The following is a 26,973-nucleotide window of genomic DNA, read 5'->3' on the forward strand; positions in this document are numbered from 1 at the left end:
CAGCTTTTGTTGAAATCAGAAGATTAAACACCTCCTTTAACATATTCAGTTTCCTACTATAGAGGAAACAGTTGAATTGGTCATAGGTATTTCAGATTCTTTAAATTCAGACTAAAAGAAAATCTGTATATTGACTTAATTTAGGGCTGTGGTTGTGCACATTTTATATACCTCAGGGAACAACTGACCCGAAGAAAATAGTAAGGGGAAGATATTGTTCAATCAATTTAGTAGGACTAATTCTTAAAATGAGACTGCTGTTCATCTGAAAATGAGACGGTCTATGTTGCTCCACCCATTAAGAGCTGACAGTATAGGTCCATGGTTATAAATTAATCTTGCCATCAAACATTAATCTGTAATCAAAGAAGACAGACTCCATTGCATCCCAAATAAGCTTGCTGATCTTGTTGAAAACTGATTGCTAGAGCTGCCAGAAGGGAGAGGGATAACTCTCGAGGTAAGAGCAGATGAGAGAAAAGGGCAAGACCTCTGGTGGCAAGACTATCTTGAACTGGAGTGGTTAAGGCAGTTTGGAGGCTAAAATATAATGCTTGACCACAGTTTCAGATGGAAAAAAGCAGCATTATGCAGGAGGAATGCTTAAGTCAATAGAAATGTTAAAAATTAATACAATTTCTGTGATCCGCCCCCTCCCCTTTTAATTTGTCCTACCAGGTGAGGATAAATCTTTGTATCTCTCCTTTAGTAGTAGGAAGTATATGTATGTAGGTAAAAATACATTAATTTTGAAACTGGATTTCTTTAATACAGGTTCTGGAGTACTTGCTGTGGGCCAGTATATGTATGGAATCATCCATTCCACTCTTATCTGTACATTATTTGACATGGAGAGCCACCCTATATACTGCAGTTTCTCAGTGTTATTTTGATTGTCAAGCCGGCATTCATGGAGAGGTATCCTGATTTACCTTATGTAGCATTTCAAATGCAATCAAATGAGAAGTATTTATTTAAATATTCCTGCTTATTATCAGATTGTATGCATTTAGAGTTCTACCAGTATTCCAAATTTTAACTGCAAAGTGGAGGTGTGTTTCCACATGTAATTGGGTATATCAACTCAAAGTTAAATGCAATAATACTTGGTAATATACTCACAGTCACAGATTTCTAGCATTAAGCAGTGGACAGCTCTAAAATTAAATACCAACATGCAGAATATGAGCATAGAGTATCATTTTTTGTTTTTTAATTCTTTGGATAGGTATTTGCTCGCCGTGGTCTGATTAAAATTGATGAACTGAAGCAATTAGAAAATATCAGCTCTTCCCCAGAAAATTCAGAAACGCAAAAGATTTTTAAAGAGGCCACTCTAAAGGTATCATCTTGCAATTTATTATAAACAGGTAGTTATAATCTCTATGAACAGAAGATGTAACATAGTTATTTACTTGCTTTTTTCTTTGTGTCAGATGTCAGTGATGATTTTCAAAAGAGCAGTATATGAATCCAGAAGAAAGTCAAAAAACTCTCAACGTGACCCAAGAGTTAGCACAAAGGAAGCACCAAATGTAAGTCTAACGTTTTGTGTAAGCCTTCTCTTCGTTTACTGTATGAATGTGATAAATATAATTCTTCTAAATATAGATGGTATTATACACAAGCAGAAAGTTCTACTTTTTCTGTTTCCTAGTTAGCAGAATTTATCAATAAAACTGAGAACAAACTCAAAAGAGGGGAAGATGTAGTAATTACTACTTCAAAAATTGTGAGGAGAGATCTGCTTAGTTTTAACTACATGGTCTTAATACTCTCACTCATAATTTCTATTGTATTATTTTTGAAGTAAAATGGCATGCAGCGGGGCATCTGCTTGCTATGAAATTATTACCCTTCTTAAGTACTGTGCCCTCGTAGCTTTGCTATGCCTTTGAAGCATGAAATTAATAACAGCAATATATTTTACAGTATGTTATTTTCTATTTTAAATGTGTACTTGCTTTCTGATGGAGAACTGTTTTGAAAGAAATTTTGCTCTATTGTAAGCCAGTTGAGATGTCACAAGGCTTAAATTATCTTTTCTTGCTTAGTTGTCGTGGCCTCGCACTATCACCGAACAGCTGCTGGTGGAAATGTTTGATGGTCCTGCAGCTCAGTTCCTTGCCATCCTGGAAGCACTCTCTGACAGTAATAGGAATGTCTTGCACCCTCATCCACCTGTTCCCGATGAAATTGAAATTTGTGATGTCATTTCAGAGCTTTTTTGTGCAGGCCTAGAAATCCTCTCAGGTAACAGCTTAAAGAAGCAAAAAGGGTGTTGATGAGGAGCCTAGACCTCTGTTATACTGTATTTTTTTTCCTATTAAAAAAAGAACTTGCCTGAAGGCATATATTTCATTTGTAACAATAGCACCTGTAAACACAGGTAATTTTTCTTATCTTCATGAAATGTGAGATAAAAATCTGGGTTGATTCTGTGGTCCATTATATTAGTTAAAATCTACAGTAGTTTATGCATATATTTTCTAAGTAAAGTGGAGTTCACTTTCTTTGTAGCAGCCTTTACAGTGCTGTGCCTTGCATTTATGGCTAAAACAGTGTTCTTAACACACCAGTGTCTTTACTATTGCTGAGCAGTGGCTACACAGCATCAAGGCTATGTATCCAACCCTCCTGTGCCCTGAGGCAGGCAGGTTGGGGGTAGGCAGGAGGCTGGCAGAGGACACAGCTGGCACAGCCGACCTGTACTCACTGAGTGTCTGTTCCATGATAAAACATCATGTTCAGCAGTAACACCTGTGGCTAAGGGAGAGGATGGGGGCACTTCCCAAGAAACTGCTACACATCCTGAAGCCCTGCTTTCCAGAAGGTGACTGGATATCTGCCTGCCTATGGGAAATACTGAATAAATCCCTTGTTTACTTTGCTTGCAGTCACAGCTTTCTTTTTCATTAAACTGTATTTTATCTCAACCTGTGAGCTTTCCATCTTATTTTTTCCTCCTGTCCTGCTGTGGAGTGGGAGTGAAAGAACAGCTGGGTGGGGATCTAGAAGCCAGGCAAGGCCAAATACCATGGTGTTTGATGGTTTTTTGCATCTGTTTGTTTGTTTTTAAAAATAACCCAAAGTTAGATTTAAAAACTTGAGAAAAACACTGGACTAGATGGTTCCTACGACACCTTTTTTTGTTGGGCTCTGGGCTCAATAGCCATAGGTATAGAAATATGTTGTCATTTTGTCAAGAATTTATAGAGATTAAATACCCTTTGGAATGATATTTTCTTTACATGATTACTGGCTAATTAGAACGCAACAAATCAAAGACATTATAAATTGATTTAATGAGTTGTCTATATTGAAGGTGGAGCAAGCTGTGGCACCAATCGTTTTGGTAACATTAATCCATCATCAACCCTTCTGCAGTTGATACTAACAGGTAAACTAGCTTTGAATTTCAAAATACTCTGTACCCAGTGATGCAAATGTTCAGTAAGCAGACTGCAAAATGGTGTCCACTTGGAATGGTTTTGTGCAGGGCCAGGAGCTGGACTTTGATGATCCCTGTGGTTCCCTTCCCTTCCAACTCAGGATATTCTATGAGATATGTTTGTTTATACATATAATGTTAAGGTATCCGAAAGGGATTATGTACATATTGTTACAGTTTTCTTAACACAAGAATTATTTAAATAGCATACAGTAATATCTGGACATTGTAATCACATACTGTTCAACATAGAAGTTCATCTAGATATGTTAATGCCCCTAAACAATAGTTGGAAGGCCAAATTCTGCAGTGATGTCCTGGTACCTTCTTACAGAAGAGAAGTGGGATGCAGTAACACAAAGATTGTTGAGATCCTTGGACCAATCATTGCGCTGCTTTGGAAATAACAGCAAAGTTACATTACTAAGTTCATACTGCTAACATCTTTAGCTGAGTAACCATGTGCCCAGGGGATATGATAGTGACTGTGGCATATTGCCAGGACTGCAGAACACTGCTGAATAAATATATTAGCTGAGATACTTGCTTAGAGTTCCAAGGACCATGAAGTCCCTTTTCTGCCTTGCTGGGGTTTGAATAAACTTGAAGAGTGAGAAAATAGGCTCCCTATGTATACATGAACATTTTCTGACACAGTAATGAGAAATGATTAACTATCTTGAAAGAAATTGTCTGTGTTTCTATGTAAATTTCAATCTAAATTTCTGTCAATAAGGGTCATTATGGGGTGATTCCAGACTTAAGCTCTTCCTGCAACAGACAGGATTAGATCCTTGGTATTCTGTACATGGGTATGTTAATACCAATAATAGTACAGCCTCTTTGGAATGTAACAGGACATTGTGATATGGTTAAGTGGGCATGGTGGTATTTGGTTAAAAGTTGGACTTGGTGATCTTGGAGGTCTCTTCAAACCTTTATGATTCTATGATTGCAGATACATCATTAAAGTAGCATGGAAGCATAGACGTTATCATGAAATAATAAAGCTGTCATTTCTTGTAGAGCAATGAAAGCATCCTTCAAGATTATGCTGATTGTTCAGAACACATGTGGAGTTTTATCTTTGTACTTATCAATACCCAAATTATTAAATTAAATTAAATTAAACTTTAAATAAACTTCTGAATATATATATATATATATATAACAGAGAAAATATTTTTGTCATCACTGCAGGAGAAAAGGGGGTGTCTGGAGATGCTGCTGTGAAATTCATAAAATTAGCTTTCAGCTATGAAGAATGGGAAGTGTTTGATTCTGCTATTCAACTTGTTGTTAATTTTCTTCAGGTAATCTGGATGCTTTTTAGACATTCTTTATTTAGGCTTTTTTTCTGTGAGGGTAAGTATTCAAACTACATATTTTAAAGACCAATTTCTATGTTTTTTTTCCATCTCAATTAGGCTCAAGATGACCCAACATGGAAGAAAGCTGAAATGGAGCTCAAACTTCTTACACTGCTGCAACCTTTACTATTTCCAAGAAAATTTGAGCGTGTTCCTTCTGTTAGTGAAGATAATAGCAAAGAAGCTAGCCCAACCCAAGGTTCTGAAAAGACACAAACATTTAGAGGTGAGTGTTGTTCAGTTATAGTTATGTTGGAATTTCAAATATTTTTGCAGCAAGAGATTTTGTTAATTATTTCAAAACTATGTAATATGGTGCATGCAGTATTCTATGACAAAAAGTAGCAATTGAGAAACTGCCACCTATCAAACTTTGTCCAGTTTTCATTGGCCAAAATATGACTATGCCAGTCCCCTAAAGTGTGAAATGCATGATGGATGTTAAACATGCATCAAGTTATAAGCAAAGATATAAAATGAATGGATGCTTTCAGAAAAAAAAGGGGTTTTCCTGTTCTTATACTTAATTTATGCAAAATTTCTTTCCATAGAAGCAAGAAAAACTTATTAGAGTAACTGCAGTTTAATTCTATGACAATTAAAAAAGCCTGAAAACTTCTTGAAAACTTTCTGTTACCTAAAATAGAAATGCTCACTTTTCACAGAAGTGAGTAAACTTGGGAATATCTGTCCCCGCTGTATTTACTGTTTCTTAGACCACATTATCTGCTGGCATATTTTGGTAAGTCAATTCACTCAGATGTTTTCAAACATAGGTTTGTAATTAGATATAATGTCTTGCCTTTCCTTTTCTTTCTTTTTTATAAACACTGAACGTAGAGGGTTCCTTAAAGCATGGAGAGCCTTATAATGATCTTACCATTTTGGCAACAACAGTGTTTTCCTGTATTTCCACATCTCAGCAGGTAATAACACAACTAAAGGCATTTCTTTTAAGTGCATGACTTAATCTGTGATTAATGCATCTAATTGAAGACCAAAGGAATCAGCTGCATGATTAACAACCTGCAAGAATATAAAAAAATGAAAAAATGTACTTATAAAATTTGACCAATTTGTAATTTAAACAATGGTTTAATTTTCTGAAATTGGTGCAATGTAATCAGGCTACTTAAAAATGTTTAATATATATTAAATCTGTTTGGAAGACCATAGAGCTGATTGCATGTTTCAGCTTATCAAGCAGAGATCAAATCTCTTTATGTGTGTTAGAATTAGGTAGGCAAATATACTCAGCTGTAGAAAACATTTCTGCAGTATTTATAGAAATGGGGCAGTTACCCTAAGGAATTATGTCTTTATAGCAGCAGTATGTCTGCAATTTAAGGTAAATTCTCACTGCAAAAATCCCAAAACAAGCAGAAACAACAACAAAACCAGTGAGAGTGGGACTCCCTGTGCCAAAGAATTAATCCCACTATACCTCTGATTGTTTATTCCCACTTTTATATTACATCCTCAAACTGAGATTTCCCCTTAATGTGCTATTGAGAGGGGAAAACATATTGTTGTATATATTTATTTGTCAATTTTTTAACATGACTTCTGTATCACAGAGGCAGTTACCTAGATTTAAACTCTTCTGGTTCTTCTACACTTCCCCACAAATCTCTTTGATACCTAATCTGTCCGGGAAAGAAAGACAAATTCTCCCCTACTTAACAGAGCATTCACTGATGATGAAGTTACACGATATAGCCGAGGCAGTCTAATAGCTTGCTGCTACCAAACCAGTGGCAAAAGTGATTTTGATTTACTTCTTTTCCAGTCTTTGTCTCCCCCCACTTTCATTGTTAATATCCCTGAAGTCTTTTCACTCAAACATGTATGAGTGTATAGATAGTTGGATATACAGGCTTCACTGCACCTGAGATACTGATCCAACTCTGGTATAAATGATGCTAGGGATGTGTACTGATCCTTACTCTCTGATCAGAATGTGTTTAACATGGGGTATGTGGACTATTGCCTTTTAAAATGTGTTTATTAGGAGATGTGAATTTGTTAAGTATTCTCTTCACAAGATGCAGATGTCGTTTAACATTTCTTTCAGTTGTTAGATATTTCACTCCAAGCATTTATTCTAGTTCTTTAAGTTGTTCTTCTCTGCTCCATCATCTGAGATGCACCAACAAACCATGGAAGTACTCTGTCAGTGCAAAGTGAAACTACTAATTAAGGTTTTCTTCTGCAAATATTTAAATACTGTAATTAAAAAAAGCATAATTTCTCCAGAATGTTGATTATTATAACATTTCACGGATCATTTTCTTTCTCATGTAATTTTCATTTCACTTCTCTTTTTGTCTGTGTTACTTTTAAGGGCTTGTCATAAAAAAAAATGAAATAAAGCCCCCCGATACTCTAAATCCACTTGTACTGTTGGGAGAAGAAAAGCTTGGGTGGTCTACCAGAAGTTACTTTTTAAAAGTACTTCTTAGGCTTTCAAGATGTTGTTAATATGTTGTCATTCCTTGGAAGAAAATTACATATGATAATGGTTTATTTATTTATGTTGAAAAATGTTGAGACTCTTGATATACTGGGTTATTTGTGTGTTTGTATGCCTACCTGTTTCCACAATTATATTGTTTTTTCTTTCCAGAATGTCCATCCTGACAAAGAAATACTTTTTGATGTAATAATGTGTTTGTGGAAGAAATGTAAAATGGAACTTCAGCAAATCCAAACAAGTGGAAGTGACTACTTAGAATATATCCACAAATACAAAGCTTACCAAGTACTCCTTCATTACAATGTATTTCTCTCAATGAATGCAGTCTATTATAGTTAAGCCAAGATAAAATACTGATATCCAGCCTAAGTACATTTTCTTATGGTGAAATGCAGATAATCTTCTTCACTGAAAATAGGAATTGTATATATGCTTTGAACAAACTGTGCTCCCATATGTCAGCATCAAAATATCTCATAGTCTTTTTGCTGTAAAGTAACTCATTCTCTGCCAGTGGGCCATGGTGTTAAGAAGCTAAAATAGTGAAAGCATTTGGACATGGTATAAGAAGAAGCATTTGATATGTTGTGGCAGGAAATATCAATATATTTCATGGAAGTTCTCTAGAAAGTTGAATGAAGTGGCAAAAACCTTACAGCTTAAGACAAGGCAGAGTGGGTGGTCAATAGTATTTATTTGGCCCACTGGACAGTCAGAGCCTGTACCCTAAACTTTTCCTGAGACTGGGAGGCTCTTGGTGAAGTGCAGTCTTCTGAAGATAATTCTCGCTGGTTTCTCTGGGCTGCCAGTTGATGCTAACCAAACAGTTTCTGGAGGAGTTAATTTTGTGACCTGGTTCCTGTAGTAAAATTGTTCATAGATTCACCAAGAGCTAGTTTGTGGTTACTTTCCTCTGTATGTACAACGATAGCATTCAGGTCTCTTTTATACTGTTCAAGTGGGAAGATGTGGGGATAAATGAGAGGCCTATAATCAGATCTACTGGAAGAATCACTACACTATACCAAAGTATAAAAGTTGTGGCTGTAGAACGTTCATAAACCTTTCTCAAAGGAATGGCAAAAATAATAACATTCTAAAATAAAAAAAGTCTGCTGTCTGAAGAAATAGGGGCTATTGAGCAGCATAAATTCACCATCTTAGTCTGGTGGCATTCAAAAAAAAGAAGCCCAAGCCAAGAAAGGAGTTGTGTGCATGTTTATGAATATTTTTAAACAGTTTTGAGTGCAAAACCATATCTACCTCTGTAATACATAGCTATCTTCCAAAAATTTGTTTTAACTCTCTCTTGACTCTTTTTCTTTCTCCTCCCCCAATTTTTAGTGGGTTCATATACTCTGGATAATAAATGAAGTAATTGAGAAGAGCTGCATAGCAGACACTAATGTCATGTTTGCAGAGATAACCTTATGTCTAACTACAGTATTGGAAAACATAGCTGATTCTATGAGTGAATCTAAGAAAAAAGAAGGTAAAGCTTTCAACAAACATTTGGTTTTCTTTCAAGAATGACTTTCAAGTTAGGAACTTTCCTGGGTTTGACAAACGTAAGTATTCAAAAAATGTTGTAAAGAGATTGTTGAGAGTAGAATGATAATTTTTTGCACAGAATTTCACCTGTAATTGGAACTACTGAAACCTTTTTTCATAAGATTTATGCCTTATTTCCTTACATTTCCAGTTACACCAGAGTAACCTTATTTTGAATTACACCTCATTACTCACCCTCCCCATAGGTCTACATGTGTCATAACTCCTTCAGAGTAACCTCAAATCACTGATACGTTCTCTGAATATTGGCTGGGCAGAAGGTAGCACATTCTATGGCTCATTTGGAGCATTCAAATGCTGGTTGACTAATGGCAGGTCAAACAAAAGAGGAAAATATTGATGTCATACTGAAGTTTTGCTTTTACTAGGTCATCAGTTTGGTTTTCTTGTCTACATAGCCTTGATTTTTGTATAGGAATTCAATTGTCTTTGAAACTGAATTTGGCTGGCACTATTGGGATATAATGCAATTGCAATTACATTAAAAAATTCCATTCAAAACCTGACTAATGCAGTAAAATATGAATATTTAGATACACTTTTAGAAGTTCTTTGTTATTATGTATTTTGGAATATGTATCATAGTTCAAATTAATGCTTTACGGTAACTAGTGAGTAAATGTTAAGGATCCTTTTAGACCATATCTAGAAACAGAAAGGAATGACAATAGCTTTGCTCTTTTGAAAGTAAAAAAATCTTGGAAAACTACTATTCATTAAAAAGGTAGAGTAGGTATTGGTGGAGTTATAAAAATGATACTGTTCTCAGGGAGACTGGAAGAATCCTCCTTTTAGAACCACTTCTATTATTTTCCATTCTGTTTAAATATGTCTTTGTGGAGGAAAAAAACCTGAATAGATAGGAGCTATTGGTCAAAACAGGCTGACAAATAGCCAGTCAAACAGATTTTTATGCTAAAGTCTATTTACTAAATGGAGTGAATATAGATTTTCATATTTATGAGAAAGAGACGGTGAACTAGCAGAAATAAGCAGGCATAAGTGGAGTGACTAGAAGGTTGCCCCTCTGTAAGGGTAAAAAATTGATTTACTTCAGCGAAGAAATGAAATTAGAGGGCTGCAACTCAGAACCAATAAATTACTTCCTCTTGTTTTGAAAAGGAAAACACAAGCCTGGATGCATTCTTTATAAGTGAAAATGATTTACAGAGTCAAAGTGAGCATTAAAAAAGTGATAATACCGCTTAGAGAAATACTAAATTGAAATTATATATATCATAAAAATATGACCTCCTATACTTAAAAATGCTTCTGTAAGTAAAATTAGTGTTAAACCCACTGTGAATCAGATATAATAGATTTGAATTGATTTCAAAATGGAGAATTGATATGAATTGCACAATAATGTGAGGATCTACAAAATGAGTCCAAGTTTTGCTGGCTTGGATGTAATGTTTGTGTGAAATATAGGGTAAATTTAAAAATGCAAAATCATTGGATAATGATATCCTGTATTAGTATAAGTGTACATATTGTAGCTATGTGTCTAAACCCCAGAAAGGTTGCCAAGAATCAATATAATTACCTCTCACAGTCAAGCACTGATGAACTGAATTATTGCCAGATTCTTACATTAGTAGTAGAGCTAATCAAATGGAACTAAAATTTTCTGAGTTTATTTAATTTTCACTTCTGATTTTCTTCCTATAAAAAAAGGAGAAAGAAGTGCCTCTCTGTCACAAGATGAAACCTGTGATATCCCTGAAATACTGATGGTAACGTCTAATTTATCTTCATTAATACAATGATTTTGAATAGCATAAGAGTATTTCTGCTTGAAGCTTTTCATAAAATTTTACGTTTAGTTTTACAAAGATTAAATGTTTCACACAAACTTGCTAGTGCACAGGAAAAAAAAAAAAGATTTTTTTTTTTTCCAAATGAAATAAAATTTGAAAATTTTCCCTGAGTCTCTTTTATCAATCTTCTGTGTGGCAGAAGTTTTATTAGAAACTTCTACAGCATGGTCATACTGTTTTCTGCCACACACTTTTTTTTAATGCCAATGTGTAGTACCAGCTTTAAATGGTTTAACAGCACTTTTTTAAAAAAGATGGTAGAAATTTTAGTCCTTGCTTCATTTAGGAAAATATTTTGGGTTGTACTTTTGCTTCTTTGTTTTTGTAAGGGTTGTATGGAATAGATGAAACATCTGGAGTGTCCTTGCTTTGCTCAGTGTGTTAAGTGGTCAGCAGTTTGCAGAATTGCCCAATCAAATGACTCACTAAAACACATTAAGAAGGAAAGATATGCACTAGTCTGAGGATTCAGGAGTTTTGTCAGTGGTATGTCTAATGCTTACACATAGAGAAGGCTTAATTCATCAACAGTCTATTTAAAGGTGGTGTTTTCTGAAAAAACAGTGTTTTCTTAACAACATCTAATAGAACATTGAAAAACTGCTTGTGAAAAATACTGTGTTTTAAACTTAATTCCTTAAGTTCAGTTTCATTCTGCTATAAACTAACGCCTGGTAGTTTGGTTTTTTTTTATAGCTGAAGGAAAATCAGTCCTACTTGGAATTTAAGTCATTGATATTAGTATATGAAAGCATGGGGAGCAGTGCCTATGTAAAGATTATTTGACAAATTTTAAAGGTCAACAGCTAAAAACTACAGCAATTTACCTTTGATAGTCCATGTTAAAGTTTTTAATGCTGTTATCTAATAAAATGTGTTTATATGTGTTTTCGTTTCAGAAAACTCCTACAGAACAATTACAAATTGCTTATGAAAGTCTCGAAAAAGCAATTAATGGAATGAATGCATCTCGGGTAATGACCCTTCTACCAAACGGAAAGTCAATATTTGACAACTGCTGTACAAAGGTAAATTTATGAAAAGCTACACTGCAAAAGAATCTATGAGGTTTGTGTATTTTGATGACACAAACATCATATTTCTTTTATAGTTAGTAATCTTAGCACAATCAAATGTGCCTCACCTTCCTACCCCATGTAAAAAGAGAACAGAAAAAATAAATCTCTGTTTATTAGTATTGTGGTTTGACCCCAGCTGGCAACCGAACTCCACACAGCAGCTTATTCAATCCCTCTCAGGGACATGGGGGAAGGGTAAAACTGAGAAAACTCATAGGTTGGGATAAAGACAGTTTAATAGGTACAGCAAAAGCTGTGCACACAAGCAGAGCAAAACAAGGAATTTATTCACTGCTTCCCAATGGCAGGCAGGTGTTCAGGCATCTCTAGGAAGGCAGGACTCCATCACTCATAACAGTTACTTGGGAAGACAAACACCATCACTCCGAACAACCCCCTCTTTTCATCTTCCCCCAGATTTAGGTTCTGATCTTGAGGTTGTACGATATGGGATATCCCATATCCCACACCCAATATGGTTTGGGATATGGGATATTCCATACCATACAACCAGCTGGGGTCAGCTGTCCTGGTTGTGTTTCCTCCCATCTACTTGTGTACCCTCAGCCTCCTTGCTGGTGGGGTGGTATGAGGAGCAGAAAAGGCCTTGATGCTGTGTGAGCACTGCTCAGCAATAATGAAAACAACATTATTGATACTGTTCCCAGCACAAATCCAAAACATAGCCCCGTGCAAGCTACTTTGAAGATTATTAACTCTACCTCAGCCAAACCCAGCACAAGTTGAAATAGCATTTTTCTCTTTCAGTAGTAAATTATGAACTCTTTTATGTTTTCTTCACAATTTTCTTTTGAAATAATTATAACATATAGATTTCTTCTATAAATTAAAAACAAATTTTCTTTTAATATTTATTGCTTGCAACTGTTTATTATTAAAATAATTTTTGCTGTTGATGGGAGTTCAGATTTTCTAAATATTACCATTCTACACTAATATGATTTTTTTGGTGTGGATTAATAAAATGTATTTTTCTGCAGTTTCATCTTTATTATTGATCCAGTTTCCTATTCATACTCAGATTTTGTCTAGTTTACTCTCTCTGTTATCTATGCTTTCTCTGCCTGATCATTCTCCTTCCTTCCATGCTTTCTTGATTGACTGCATATTACACAGATATGACAAATTCAGTGTTTGTCAATTTACTGAAATAATATCAGTGTTAAGAAAAATGCAGTAAGCTAAGTAAAAAAAGTTTTTATTTGCCTAATTGCCACTTCCTATTTATTAGGTGGACTCAAACGATCAGAATTTGAATTCTGTTTTGGGATGTGGTAATGATAAAACAGAAACAGATAATGGTTTTGTAGCAGATTTACACCTGGAGCTCATTCAAGCCCAACATCGAGTAGCGGTGAAACTTCTTAAAATTACACGAGGTAGGTTTCAGTAAAGTTAAATAATCTTCATAGCTTGATTAGAGTCCTTTTGTTAATATATTTTGTAATATTAAGAAATAAAGGAGTATCTGCTTTCTGAAGAGGAGCTGATGTTGGGCAGTTTGTATGCCTCGTGTAGACAGAAATAATGTGCTGAATTTGAAGGATTTAGATTTGCATGACACTAGTCTCTAACCTCTACTCAACCAATGGAAGCTAAACTTTGCTACAAGTAGTGGATTTCATTGCTAGACAGTTTGTTGTTGTATTTTAGTTATTGACTGTTACAGTGCCAGTAAAGAAAAATGGGGGGATGTTCTGCAGATTTTTTTTTTTCTGTAATGCTGATTTTCTCTCTAGAGAATGCCTTGAATATTTTATTCAATGCTCTTGGTAATTTGAATTTCTACTCATGTGAAGTTGTCTTTATATCTTTTCAGTCAGCGGATATCCCACTCTTGCCAAATGGCTTCTGAAAAAACTCTACTCATTCTTAGAGTTGTTTTGTTTTCTTTAAAATGAAAAGCTTTGACACTACAGAGCTCCCCTGTGCCGTGCTCCCTATGATGAAACAAGAGCTCTCTTTTTCTGTGATGTTAGTATAACTACTAGAGATGTCAGAGCAGGAGGGTGGAATATTTTTAGTGGCATGATCTGTCCAAGAAATTCTACTTGAACCAAAGAGAAGAACATGAGATGGAGCAGAGCTTTACTACAAAACAATGTATTAAACCCTCTCACTGAATTTTTCACAATAGCACCATCAAAACAAATAACTTGGTATTTCCTTCCCACACAGGTGGTGAAGTGGATCACAGAAGTCTTAAGTCTAGTAAGTCTGATGTGAAGAATATTAAAGATTTCCACTATTTAACAGGTAAGGCCCATTAATTAAGATTTTAGAAGTATAATAAATTATTGCTGCTGTTTTATAGATGTCTTAAAATATCTATTTTATAGAGGCACTTATAATGAAAAAAATAAAAAGGAATAAGCTATCCAGAGCAATCTTTTTGATGCAAAAGGCTGCACAGAAGTTCCCTGAAGAGTTAACTGCTACTTCCCAAAGGCAGCTACTGGAGGTAATAAGAAATAACTTATGATAGAAATCCTTTATCGTTAACAGAGTTTTTCATGTTCTGTGTAATTAAATCAGGGATTACTCCTTCTTACAAAAAGAAGGAAAATGGAAGGAACTTGAGGAATAGTGTGTGTTTTTAATTTCTATTGTCAATTTTTTTCCTGAAAAGTTTAATTATGATAAAAGAACAAAGTGACCTTAAAACAAGGAAAGAGCACATCCCCAAATTTTGTGCTCACATGGAGATTTCGGGAAACCTGAAAGAAGATATGGTCTTTCTTTCTACACTTAATCACCCAGACTTCGCAGTTATGAACGTGTGCCTAAGAGCCTGTACAACACATAACAGAATCTACAATTTTCAGTATATAATAGATAATAGAGGATTTTAAAGAAGAAGTTACCAGAAAGTGTTTTTCTTTTAAATGCCACAAATTTGGAAGCATGATAATTAGTACATATATCTTTTATGTCAGAAGAATTAAAAAACTGGATTACAAAGGTATTAATTAAAAATCTCTGATATATTTGTAGAATATTTTATTTATGAATACCAAATGTAGTGATATGGTATTAAAGTTGTAATTGTAATCACCAGTGAAGACTTAGTAAGCAATTTCCAAGAAATCTGTGATTATCCCAAACAAATATTTGTCAAGGCCTTACACTGACCTTTGCTGTATTTTGCTTCTGTTCACTTTTCACTAAGAAATATGTAGATAAAAGAATATAATATATCTGCAGCTATTTGCCAGAAAATGTAAGAATTCACTTTGTCTGGACAAACTTAGTATGATCTCCTTTGATATTATATGCTCAATTATTTTTCCTCCTTGAAGTAGACAGTGCTCACTTAATAAACAGCAAAAACCTGAAAACAACAAACCCCTTCTTTTCATGCTTTTGCCTTTTTTATTGTAGAGCTCTATATAGAATTACTTAAAAAATTCTGGCCTTTTCTACTGTACCCAGCACATCTAAGTCTGTTTTTATTATATAGCAAAATAGGAAGCAGTTTATTTTATTTTCAAGAGCATTAAAATAACCACTTCTCATGCAGTAAACCACTGTTCAGGTATGGACGCTTCTCATATTCTCCTCCTCTTTCTTAATTTCTAGACTTAATTTCTTTCCTTTACTTTTGAAGTACAGAAAATCAGTCTAAGCACTTCCACAGCTCATTCAGAAATTCCACAGATTGGGTTTCCAGCTCTCTCCCCAGTAACACTTGATATCTCTTTGGTTCTTATTGGAGCTAATCCCTGGTTGGCACTAATTGCTTCAACATTATTTGTAATCATTCGCTATTTTTCCTATAGATTCTTGCAAAACTGGATATGCCTCAACCCTATCTCTTTCATATGCAACCCTGCATTCCCTAATTGTGAAATTAATCTACATATGTAAGCTTACACAAAGGACCGTTTATCCTGATTTAGAATGTAAGATGATGGGAAAGTCTGTAAGTTTTCTACATAGCAGTGAATTTTTTTATGATAATTTGAAAACTATTTATGAGTGCTAAATCTCTCTGATTGTTATATTTTAATAGTTTCTCCCTTTTGTTTTAATTTAAATCATAGGCAGCACTAACTTTAATTGAACAAGTTGAAGCTGAACAGAGCACGTTGTATCACAGTATCAAAGAAGTTATGAGCAGCAAGAAAAAAAGCAAAACTCCTCCTCCTCCTCTTTTACTTTCTAGATCACATTGTTCCATGACATTTAAACCAGCCCCATTCTCTTCAGATATTCAGGTAATGTGTTTCATTATGAGTGCATGAGAAATAACTAAACAATAGACTAGATAAAAAGTTGTTTCAACAGCGCTGTACCATCACATTTTTCTCTGTTCTTAAGAAGATTATGTTATTCTGATTTAATTAAGTATCATTTTTTCCCTCCTCTTTGAGTCAACTGTGATTCACTGTTTTGATCTTCAGATTTGTATGAAACTTTCTTAATGGAGTGCATCATGTTTCTTGGTGCTTCTGTTGTCTAACACTTATTTATTCCACTTACCAAAAGCTCATTTACTTGCTTGGGGGCTGATATACTCTTAGTTACCTTCTGAAGAAATGTGAGACTGCTGCATAATATGATGCAAGAAAGTACCACACTAACGTCTCTGTTTATGAAGTGTTGAAGTGACATAGGTCATGTGGAAAAATTTACTTTCTGTTGAACATGTAGAGTCACAGAACTATGCAGATCATAAAGGATTTTAGGAGAGGTCTCGCGTCCAACCTTCTGCTCAAAGTAGGGTTGCCTATGAGATTAGACCAGGTTGCTCAGGGCTTTATGCAGTCAATTCTGAAGACTTCCAAGAATAGAGACTGAACAGCTTCTCTGGGCAATGTGTTCCAACGGGGCAACATGTTCATATGGAAACTCTATTTTGTATGTACAGTTGGAATCTCCCTTGCATCAGTTTAAGTCTATTGTTTTTCATCCTCCTAGGATGCACTATTGTGAAAAGTAAATGGCATCTACTTCTCTCCCTTCCCCTGCTAATCAAGTAGTTTTGTCACAGGGCCCATCCTGGTGATCAGATGTGATTTGCCCTTGGTAAATCCATGCTGACTGTTCTACCTTATTTTCCTTCCCATGTCCCAAAAGGGTTCAAAAAGACTGAATACACTAGCTACACTCAAATCTTATTAATAGTAGTAAGAATGCTTCTGTGAACAGTTATTTCATAACTTGCAGTTTTATTGCAGTTTTATTAGTGAATTTCAAATTAATTAGTTAGGGAAAACCTTTTTACTTAAGGAGTCTAAAATAAACTTTTAAAAAAATCTTTAAAATTCGGTAGTTCAGTTTCAGTAAGTTTTCAAACTTCATTTTCTTTGATACAGGAGAGTGAATGCACCATATTGGGCCACTAGATGGCGAAATAAGATTACTATTCTTTTAATATATTATTATATGTTATTATTCTTGTAATTCTTATATCCAGATAGTCTAGAAGAGGTTTTTTTTCTAAAGTTATGCATAGCTGTTGAGCAGACATGAAATGTATTTTTAATGAAGAAATTATACTTAGGATTACTAGTTTCTTAGGATAGATGTATACCCAGGATTTAATTGGACCTATGTAGTTCTTGTACTAGGAGTCAAAATATCTCTAAAATTTTCTGATATTACAGCTCTTACTGAAAATTATCTTCTCAATTTCAGTAACTCCTTCTGAAAAACAGTCAGCATTCATTGTAAGAGAAATTTTCTTAAAGCTCAAGAACTCTCTCTCCAGGTGTGGAAATCAAGCAAGGCAGGCTGGAAACCAGCATGGCTGAGCAAGGATCTGCTTCTCAAACTGAGGAGTAAGAAAGAAATGCACAGTCAGTGGAGCCAGGGACAGGTGACCTCTGGAGAGTAGAAAGATATGGTTTGAATGTGTAAGGATGGGGACAGAAAAGCCAAGGCAAAGCTGGAACAGAACTTGGTGAGGGACATGAAAAATAACAGGAAGGGATTGTGTAAGTACATAGGTCAGAAAACAAAGGCCAAGGAGAGTGTAGTCCCCCTAATAATCAAGAAGGGTAAACTGGTGGCAACTGATATGGAGAAGGCTGAGGTACTCAATGAATTCTTTGCCTCAGTCTTCACTGGCAATCAGGCTTCCAGCTTCTCTCAAGTTCCTGATCCTCTGTATGGGTGCATGGGAGTAGCGAAGTCCCTTTCACTATCAGCAGTGAGCAAGTTCAGGATGACCTGTTGAAGCTGATTAGCCACAGTTCTGTGAGACTTGATGACATGCATCCCAGGGTCCTGAGGGTGATGTTGTTGCCATGCCCCTCTCCATCATATTTTAAAAGTCATGGCAGTCAGGCAAAGACCTCAGTGACTGGAAAAAAAGAAACGTTGCTCCTGTTTTATAAAAGGGGAGAAAGGATGATCCATCAGCTACAGACTGGTGAGCCTCCCCTCTGTGCCTGGGAAGATCATGGAGCAGATCCTCCTAGAAGATGTGCTAAGGCACATAAAAGACAAGAAGATGATCCAAGGCAGCCAGCACAGTTTACTAAGGGTAAATGGTGCCTGACCAATCTGGTGGCCTTCTGTGGTGAGTGATGGCAATGGCTGAAAAGGGAAGACCGACAGATGTCATCTATCTAGACTTCTGTAAGGCCTCTGATACTGTCCCACATGATATCTTTATCTCCAGACTGGAAAGCCATGGATGGGCTGTTGAGTGGATAAGAGTTGGCTGGATGGGTGCAGCCAGAACATTTGGTCTGTGGCTCTGTGTCTGGGTAGAGGAAGGTCATGAGTGGTGTCCCTCAGGGCTGGCTCTGTCTGGGGGCTGATGCTCTTCAGTATCTTCATCAGTGACACAGGCAGTGAGATCAAGTGCACCCTCAGCAAGTTTGCAGACAACAGGAAACTGCACAGTGCAGTTGACACAACAGAAGGAAGGGATGTCATCCAGGGGGTTGGTTTCCATGTTTGATCTTACTGGGCACAAGTGAATACTGATCTAGGACTGTAAATCTCACATTCTTCCTTTGTTAAAGATTGGAAAGTGTAGATGATATGCCCAATGAGTTTATGAGCAGCTCAATGGCATTAAAAGATGTTGATTTCAATAGGAGGTAAGAACATGGCTTGTTTGGAGAATATTACTGCATTGCTTCATATCTGCATTTCTATTGCCTGATTTTAAGGATCTGTCCACAAGTAGTTTTGCTGAATCAGAACCTGATACCAGCTTTAGAAGAATACCATTCTTCTCCATCAAATAATGCATCTAGGTGCCTTCAAATCCATGGGATGAACTCTAGAGTTTGTGTTTTGGGATAGCTTTGATGAATAGCATAGCTCAGGATAGGAAATAGAACAGTGGAGAGTGATTTGCTTTTATTGCTATTGTAGTCGCAGTGGGTTGACCCTGGCCGGATGCCAGGTACCCACTAAAGCCACTGTCTTGCTCCCCTCTGCAACTGGACAGAGGAGAGAAAAAAAAGCAGCAGAGGAGTCATGAGTTAAGAGCTGGGAGAGGTCACTTACTGATCACCATCATGGGCAAAACAGATTCAAAGTGGAGATATTAATTGAATTTATTACTAACAGGGTCAGAGCAAAAGAGGGAGGAGTAAAATAATCTTAAAAACACCTTCCCTCCACCCCCTTTCCTTCCATGTTCTCTCTCCTCCTCCCCCACAGCAGTGTAGAGTGATGGGGAATGGGGGTTGCAGTCAGTTGTTGTTTCTGCCACTGCTCAGGGAGAGGAGTCCTTCCCCTGCTCCTGTGGGGTCCCTCCCATGGGAGACAGTCCATGATAGACCTCTCTGGTGTGAGTCCATCCCATGGGCAGCAGATCTTTCCAAACTGCTATCCTGTGGTTCACTCCTCCATGGGGTGCAGTCCTTCACAAATGAGCTGTACTGGTGTGAGACCCCACAGGGGCCAAAAGTCCTACCTGGGAAAAAACCAGCTCCGGAGTGGGCTTCCCGCTTCATGGGCTGCAGGTCTCCAGCAAGACCCTGCTCCATCCTGGGCCCCTCATGGGGTAACAGCCTCCTTCATGCATCCACCTGCTCCAGCATGTGCTGCAGGGGGATCTCTGCACCCCAATGGTCCTCCATGGGCCGCAGGGGCACAGCTGCTCCACCATGGTCTGCACCTCGGGCTGCAGGGCACAGCTCCAGTGCCTGGAGCACCTCCTGCCCCTTCTTCTGCACTGACCTTGTTGTCTATGTTGTTGTTCCCATGTTCTCGTTCCGCTCCTTCCTGGCTGGAATTCCTTCTGTGTAACAACCTTATGTTCTTAAATACGTTATCCCAGAGGCGTTACTATTGCTCCTAATTGGCTCGGCCTTGGCCAGAGGCAGGAAGCCCATCCTAGAGCCAGCTGGCATTGGCTCCATGGGACAGGGGAAGCTTCCAGCAGCTTCTAACAGAAGCTTCCTTGTAGTCCCCCCAGCTACCAAAACCCAGCCACAGAAACCCACTACATTAGTATATCTCATTTCTCCAGCTAAATAAATTAATTGATGTTTCTAGTGCAGTTAGACTATACTTTTTTATACCTAAGGTGAGTTTTTTTGCAGGGACTGTTTTCACAAAATTTGTACATTCTACACTATGAAAAAGTTGGAAATCGTATGGTGTATCAACGAATTTTGTTCTCATTTTCTTCAAAGGTTTCATGGTACAGTATTTTTGGCTCTGTAGCAGGAGGAAGTAATATGAAAGTAAGGTTAAATGACAATAAACTTCCAAATTCAGGAGAACAGGTAAGACAGAGGTAAAACTTGTTTAGGTCATACTCTCTTCCTCTAAAACACATCAGCTTTCTAAATCTGTATATCTGACATATATTTTAATCATGTAACTGGCCAAGCATTTGACAAACTCTTTGATCTTTACACCAAAAAACTTATAAGGAATCTTTTTTGAATAATAAATTATTCAAAAACTTAAAGTTAAGCAAGTTTCTGTCCCTTCTGTTACGTTTTTTTGAGTGATATCTAAGAAATGTAAAAGTATATGGTGTATTTTTAGAGTGTGCTCCAGACACATTTTAGAGTGTGCTCCATGAATTCAAAAAAAGAGAAATTGTAAATGGATAAAAAATTATTATTTTTCTTAATTGTGTAACTTCTATCAGCCATTTCTTCTTAACCAGATATTGCCTTTTATTACTTAATTCTGACAACATGATAATGTAAAGGAAGGTCTGTGGAGTACTACTGGCAATAGAGGCTTTGATGTTTTTCCTAATACTCTGATCATCAAATCCGGATAATCAAGTTTTCTGTGATGTTCAGTGAATTAGTTTCTGCTGATGAATTAAGTGTTTCACTGACTTTTACCCCACTGACAGCTGTTCTTTCTGTGAATTTGCTGCAATCCATCCAAGCCACTGGCTGTTAGCTGTGGCAGGCACTGGAGATGCACAGACCTGAGGTTAACCATATGCCTCAGCAATGGAGTTTCTGTTTGCTTTAGAATTTGCTTTTGCAAAATGTTGACCTGCAGACAAAGTCATTATCTGTCTGCTCCAAGAAAAATTCTTGGGGGTCAAACGACCCCCAGCTTATCAACATTGGAAAGTCTTGCTCTAAAGGGATGCTATGGACTGTCGTGCTCTAATTTCTGGTCTGCTGGTTCAGCATTCAGGCCCAGCATTTGAAGGGATTTCTGTTGTTCAGAGGTCTCCTTATGAAGGCCAGACTGTGTTTGATGAAGAGCACTGTATTGATGCTACATTATGATGATCTCAAAAACCTTCAAACTTTCCTTGTGTAAGTTGTCCTGGTTGTGGGGGCAAGGTAGAAAAGCATGTTGGGAGTGAGCTGTGGTGTTAAAGTGCAGGTGCAAAATTACTTGAAGGAAAAATCAAGATCTTGAAAGTATGATGTTTTCTTCACAAACTCCAAAATGCTCTTAATGGTGCTGAAAGGACCTGGGATATCCTCTGCCCCTATCCGATCCAAGAAGGTGGCACGTATGGAGGAGAGCAATATACTCTTTCTCTGGAAGCACAGCTCAGGGCCAGAATGTTTGCAGCTCAGTGACTGCAGTCATGCACAATCACAGTGTGAATGTTCAAATGGACAAAAGTATCTTAGAAAAACTCCAGCTCCTGATACTTAACTGTTCTCTTAGGTTATGTGCTCTGTATACGTTACAGTATTCAAGAGAAAACTGATACTTTTTTCACCTGTCATTTCACTGTTTTCTCATTGTTTTCAAAAACCTAGTATTACATGGAAACATTACAATCTAGATTGTACTTTGTATCAAAGATCATTAAATAATTTAACAATGAAAGTTTAGAATGTGAGAATTGGTTTTGCTATGTACAGTAGGTGTAACTAGAAAATATTTTAATTGATAGATACCAGCTGATGGGAAGAGCTTTTTGGAAATACAGGGCTTAGATGCCAATGAGAAATACGTATTTGCAGTTGCAGCATATGCTTCTGATGGAAAACTTATTGGTGATGCCATTGGGGAAATGACTAAGCCAATCCTTGCTTATCCACCCCTTTCTACTACTACTGCTCGATCCTATCTAACTCAGGTAAGGTTAGAGTCTGATAATAAACACATACTTTAGTTTGGTTGTAATTACGTGTTGTCACTGGTAGCTCTAAAACTGAACTGCATATGGTAAAAACTCAAGACCTTCTTGCCAAAAGCCTGATAAGCAAAAATCACAATTTTAGCATAACAAAATTCTCAATTCAAAATTATTGAAAATTCCATGTTAAGGGTAAAGGACTCTCTCAAATAGTTTTCTTACCTTTGTCCCTGTTTTTCAGTCTACATTTAACTTCTTTCTTCTTTTTCATACTTTACTTTTTCATTTTTGTGATTGAGACCACTTACAGGTAATCATCTTATTAGTCATTAAGGTATGGCATGAAAAATGTGATTGGACTTACAAGTTATCAAAGGTAACCATTTTCATGTTGAAATTAGTTTTGTAATGTCTTGTGGAAGATCACAAAGACTCTTTCAGACCTTCATAATAATTTTCTGTGTTCTTAATAAAGGATATTTAAAACAGAATGTAACACAGAGAAAAATTAAACTGTCTAGCCCTATAGATAGATTGTGGGGAGAGATTAGAGCATTTCCTAAAATATTCCAGAGTAAGAATTTACACCTACTTGCTTGACTTCATTTAAATCCCATGATCCAGAGAAGTGGGGCATTCTGCAGTGTTAGCAAAAGTAAAATAAACTTAGATGAAAAAATATGCTTTCAAAAACTGCAACACAAGACCTGTGAAGTATTTCACAAAGGAAAGTTAGGTCAAGAAACTCTTTTGCTTTCTCTGATGTTAAATCTAAACCAAACTGATACTAATAGAATCAGGCTGTTACTACATATATTTTATTCAAATATGCTGGAATATTCTTACAGAAATTGTATGTTGGGGGGAGTTTTAAATCCTTCATTATGCTATAATCATATCTGGCATGGTTATTTGATGAACATGTCAACTTGCTAAGTTTTGTTTATTTGTTTTGTAGGTAGCCTATCAGACTGGAAACTTTAGATTAGCCAGAGAAGCATTTTCACCAGTGTGGGATTATTTTGTTTTAAATTCTTCTCCACTGCCTGCCAATGCAGCTGTTATTTCTGCAAGTAGTAATTTGACTATATCTGAAAAAAGGTAACTGCCGAAAACAAAATTAAAATAATAGTTAATTACAGATATGCACATTTTATTTTAAAGAGTTCCAGGTTGTGCAATTTTGCTAAGGCTTATGAAATTAAGAACATTCTGAAAAAAGAAGTGTGAAATGTGTTATAAAAATATAGTAGTTTACAATTAGCAGAGGATTTTTGCTATTTATGGAACTGCTAAGATTTATACACCTAGTTCTTTATAATGACTGCTTTCTTAAGATAATTAGGAGACATATAAAGTGGGTGCTAGTTCTGGGTGGTGCATTTTCATATACAAAATTTATAATATGCACTGGGTTATTGACTTTTCAATTAAGGGAGCAGTAGAGTTCAGAAACTGTGAAAATTTTGTCAAGAACACCACCCAAAATAGGTTGCTAATTTTGTTTTGGAGTGGCTATATAATCTGCCAATAACATTTGCATATATTAAAAGAGCTTTAGAAGATATATTTCAAATTAATTTTTTTATAAATAAATTTTAAACGTTGAACCATAATATTGCAAGTTTTTCATGATGACAAAGCCCAGCTAGAAATTTTGTGGTTGCATTTACTGAAATTCAATAGATCCAGATTCAAAATAAATCAAAACTTAATTTACTCCCAGATAAAAGAGATTTTCATTAAGTAATAAACATGAAATATTGTAATAAAATAATTTCAGTTGTAAGTCAACTATTTGTGATTTGAAAATGAATTAACATCCAATATAATTGAACACACATAATCATCTTCACTTGTATGTAATTCTTTTAAAACTAATCCATTCATTAGAAAAGTTTTGGCAAGCTTGTGGAGGAGGTACGGAAAAGTTTCACAGCATCTCTGTTTCAGTTTGACAGACTGGCTCTTAGTCTTGAAATCATAATGACAAGAAGCAACTTTATTGCATGTGTATTAATAGCTCTTGAATGTTTCAATAATTAAAGAAGAAATAAAAATCTTTGTTTCAAGAAATAAGTATTAGAGGGATTTCCTCTAAGGTTTGTCAGAATACTTCCATTTCCACTTTACATGCAGACTAACCAGTAATCAGCTATTCTGAGACGTAGCAAGTTTTATCTCTATATTGTTTTTATATACTTGCATCAGAGCCCATGGTTTTCTCATGGTAATGCTGTTTGGTTGCAAGCAGATAGCATAGACTTTGTGTGTTTTGAGTCCTGTTATGGGAGAAAGTAGTGTGGGTAAGTGTATTCTTATTATTCCAGGCTCAGTCAGACCACTGGTGTATATCCTGTCTGTCCTTTAAGTGCCACCATGTGTCCGATACGAGGCATACAAATTGACCAAGGGTCTTGATGTTACATGCCATGGCAGCACCTGGGATTTACAGACAGCCTGAGGACTGCATTGATGCAGGCAGATAATCACTAGACATCCTATTTCGTGATTATGTAGTTTTTTTAAATCTATCCCTGGCCTAGGCAACAAAGCAGGAATGCCAGTCTGGTTATTGTGCTGGTTTTTTGCATTTGTTTTTCATTAATATTTTTTTTCATAAGCAATTATTTCTTCTTTGAACACATGCAACTCTAGAGATAACATTTGAATGAGTCTGCTTTCAGATAAATCAAATGAAGGCAGAAAATTTTAAATAGATGTGCAAAGCAGTTTCAGGGATTTTGCTTTTCTGACAGTTATGTCCAAGCCTATTATTTTAATTTTTTTTTTCTTTTTACAATTAACATGCAGTATCAGGCAGTTTCAGTTTTACTGATCAGTAGCTAAGAAATTGGACTAGCTTGAAAGTAGACACGAACTAAAGAGACAGCAGAGGGAGCTGGAAGGAAAGAAAACCTCTTATTTCCAGCCAAAAGCTCTGTTGGTGATACCTTGGTAATGTCAACTATGTGAATGTGTCTATTTGATCTTCCTTCTCGAATTTCAGTCTTTTTTCAAGAAATACAATCGGGGAGAAGAAGGAATTTATTTCTTGTACTTCATAATTCATAGGATTTTTACTGTAACAAAAATATAAAAAACAATAACAAGGACAAATGCCTCCCTAGCCCCAGGGAAGAAAAAAAACGACCAAAAACCAATGGGATAGAGAAACAGGCAGAAGAAATTCTTTTTAGACTTGTAATACAAGATATCACTGATGAAAAGGAGTCTGTTAGTGATACTCAGTAATGGGCTTCACAACTGCATGTATCATTGTCAGAACACAGAAGAATGATGTGTAAAGGAAGACAGTGAAAATAAATAATCTGTAGAATCCCAAGTTTTCAAAAAAAGTTGAAAACAGGTTTCACTGGATTTGATGAGAGAAATGAGGAAAAGTTGTCTGTAGAATAGTAAAAAGTGGACAGCAATTTGAAAGGGAGTCATATTATTTTTATTTTTTTTTAGAAATGTTAAGCTATTTTTTCAGTTTAATGTATAAATCTTATTTCCAGAAGAAGCTGTAGTAAACCTTTTTGTCCATAATTTTAAAACTAAAGACTCCATTTTAATATAATGCAGTTTCAGGTGTGCAAGGATCTGAATCATAATTAACATGCTTTTACTGTTCTTTTGCTCTTGTATTTCCTAGGTTATGTTTTGAAGCTGTATCTCAGACTTCTCCTATTACCTTGCACCTCTTTCTAAGGAATATATTTGCTGTCTCTGACATTAGTGTCATGGAAGGAGCACTCTTTTGTGATTCCATCTCTTCCAATGAGATATTTTATAAGGAACAAGTATGTGTGGTTTAAAATAATATACTGGATTTGATTTTACTTTTTGATCAGCTTTATTTTATCGTTGCAAGATAGATTTTGCAATCTACTAATCCTATTTACAGAATACTCCATTTGCTGTGGGTTATATGGTCTTTCTTTCTGAAGTACTTTAGAAGCTGTTGGTTATTTGTATCCTGCTGGAATGATGGTTTCTGAATCAGTTATAGACCAGATCCAAAGCCCACTGATTCCTACTGAGGAAGAATTTTCCTTGACTTCAGTGGTGGTAGATTATAATTTAAGAAATAAGTGTAGTAACTGTTATTTTTGTCCTACTAAGATGTACCTTGAATTTTTGATTTTAAACATTTCTGCTATTTAATACATATATTTTAATTAAGATTTAACTACTAACAGGATTTCATGGATTTAATACACTAACCTTCTTCTACCTTATTTCAGACTTTTTCATAGTATAATGGCATATTGATGGCAAAAAAAACCCTTTCTTTTTTATTTGGATAATCAAGTTTTGTCTTCTGTGTTATTACATTCCTATTCTATTATTTTCTTTGCTGAAGTACTTGTCTTGTAAAAAATGTGAGCAGGTGGTCACTCAGTGGTTTTACTGGATCTACTCATGCTTGCAAGGACTACAGCAGATAACTTGAAGGGAAAGGAAGGAATTGTTATCCTACCCTTACCTAGTCTGAGAGGGTAGCATGTGAAATTTCCACTCCACACAGGCTGAGTTTGTTAACCAGGTTTTGTAAATTATATGAACAAACTCAGAGTGCACAATTAGAAAAAGAGAAATTGTTTCTTTTAGAATAATGAATAATATCCCATTTTTAATACACTTCTAACAGGTGTCAACGTAAATTAATTTTTAAACTTTTATCTT

At 35.9% G+C, this 26,973-nt stretch overlaps 1 protein-coding gene across 1 annotated transcript in view; it reads left to right on the plus strand.

Annotated features, from left to right (window-relative positions):
- Positions 1 to 26,973, plus strand: part of CFAP54 (cilia and flagella associated protein 54) — a 107,141-nt gene that overhangs the window by 14,425 nt on the left and 65,743 nt on the right. Inside the window, exons 6-25 of the mRNA XM_050324831.1 lie at positions 775 to 918; positions 1,229 to 1,342; positions 1,437 to 1,535; positions 2,055 to 2,280; positions 3,332 to 3,400; positions 4,652 to 4,764; positions 4,879 to 5,047; positions 5,662 to 5,747; positions 7,448 to 7,582; positions 8,642 to 8,789; positions 10,547 to 10,605; positions 11,589 to 11,717; positions 13,021 to 13,168; positions 13,968 to 14,045; positions 14,129 to 14,250; positions 15,833 to 16,006; positions 20,396 to 20,488; positions 22,096 to 22,281; positions 23,240 to 23,382; positions 25,940 to 26,087. Of these exons, the coding sequence (XP_050180788.1) occupies positions 775 to 918; positions 1,229 to 1,342; positions 1,437 to 1,535; positions 2,055 to 2,280; positions 3,332 to 3,400; positions 4,652 to 4,764; positions 4,879 to 5,047; positions 5,662 to 5,747; positions 7,448 to 7,582; positions 8,642 to 8,789; positions 10,547 to 10,605; positions 11,589 to 11,717; positions 13,021 to 13,168; positions 13,968 to 14,045; positions 14,129 to 14,250; positions 15,833 to 16,006; positions 20,396 to 20,488; positions 22,096 to 22,281; positions 23,240 to 23,382; positions 25,940 to 26,087 (2,583 nt within the window). The remainder of the gene's footprint in view (positions 1 to 774; positions 919 to 1,228; positions 1,343 to 1,436; positions 1,536 to 2,054; positions 2,281 to 3,331; positions 3,401 to 4,651; positions 4,765 to 4,878; positions 5,048 to 5,661; positions 5,748 to 7,447; positions 7,583 to 8,641; positions 8,790 to 10,546; positions 10,606 to 11,588; positions 11,718 to 13,020; positions 13,169 to 13,967; positions 14,046 to 14,128; positions 14,251 to 15,832; positions 16,007 to 20,395; positions 20,489 to 22,095; positions 22,282 to 23,239; positions 23,383 to 25,939; positions 26,088 to 26,973) is intronic.

This window comes from Myiozetetes cayanensis, unplaced genomic scaffold, assembly GCF_022539395.1.
Source record: "Myiozetetes cayanensis isolate MyiCay16 unplaced genomic scaffold, myiCay2020 scf3, whole genome shotgun sequence".
NCBI classification, from domain to species: Eukaryota; Metazoa; Chordata; class Aves; order Passeriformes; family Tyrannidae; genus Myiozetetes; species Myiozetetes cayanensis.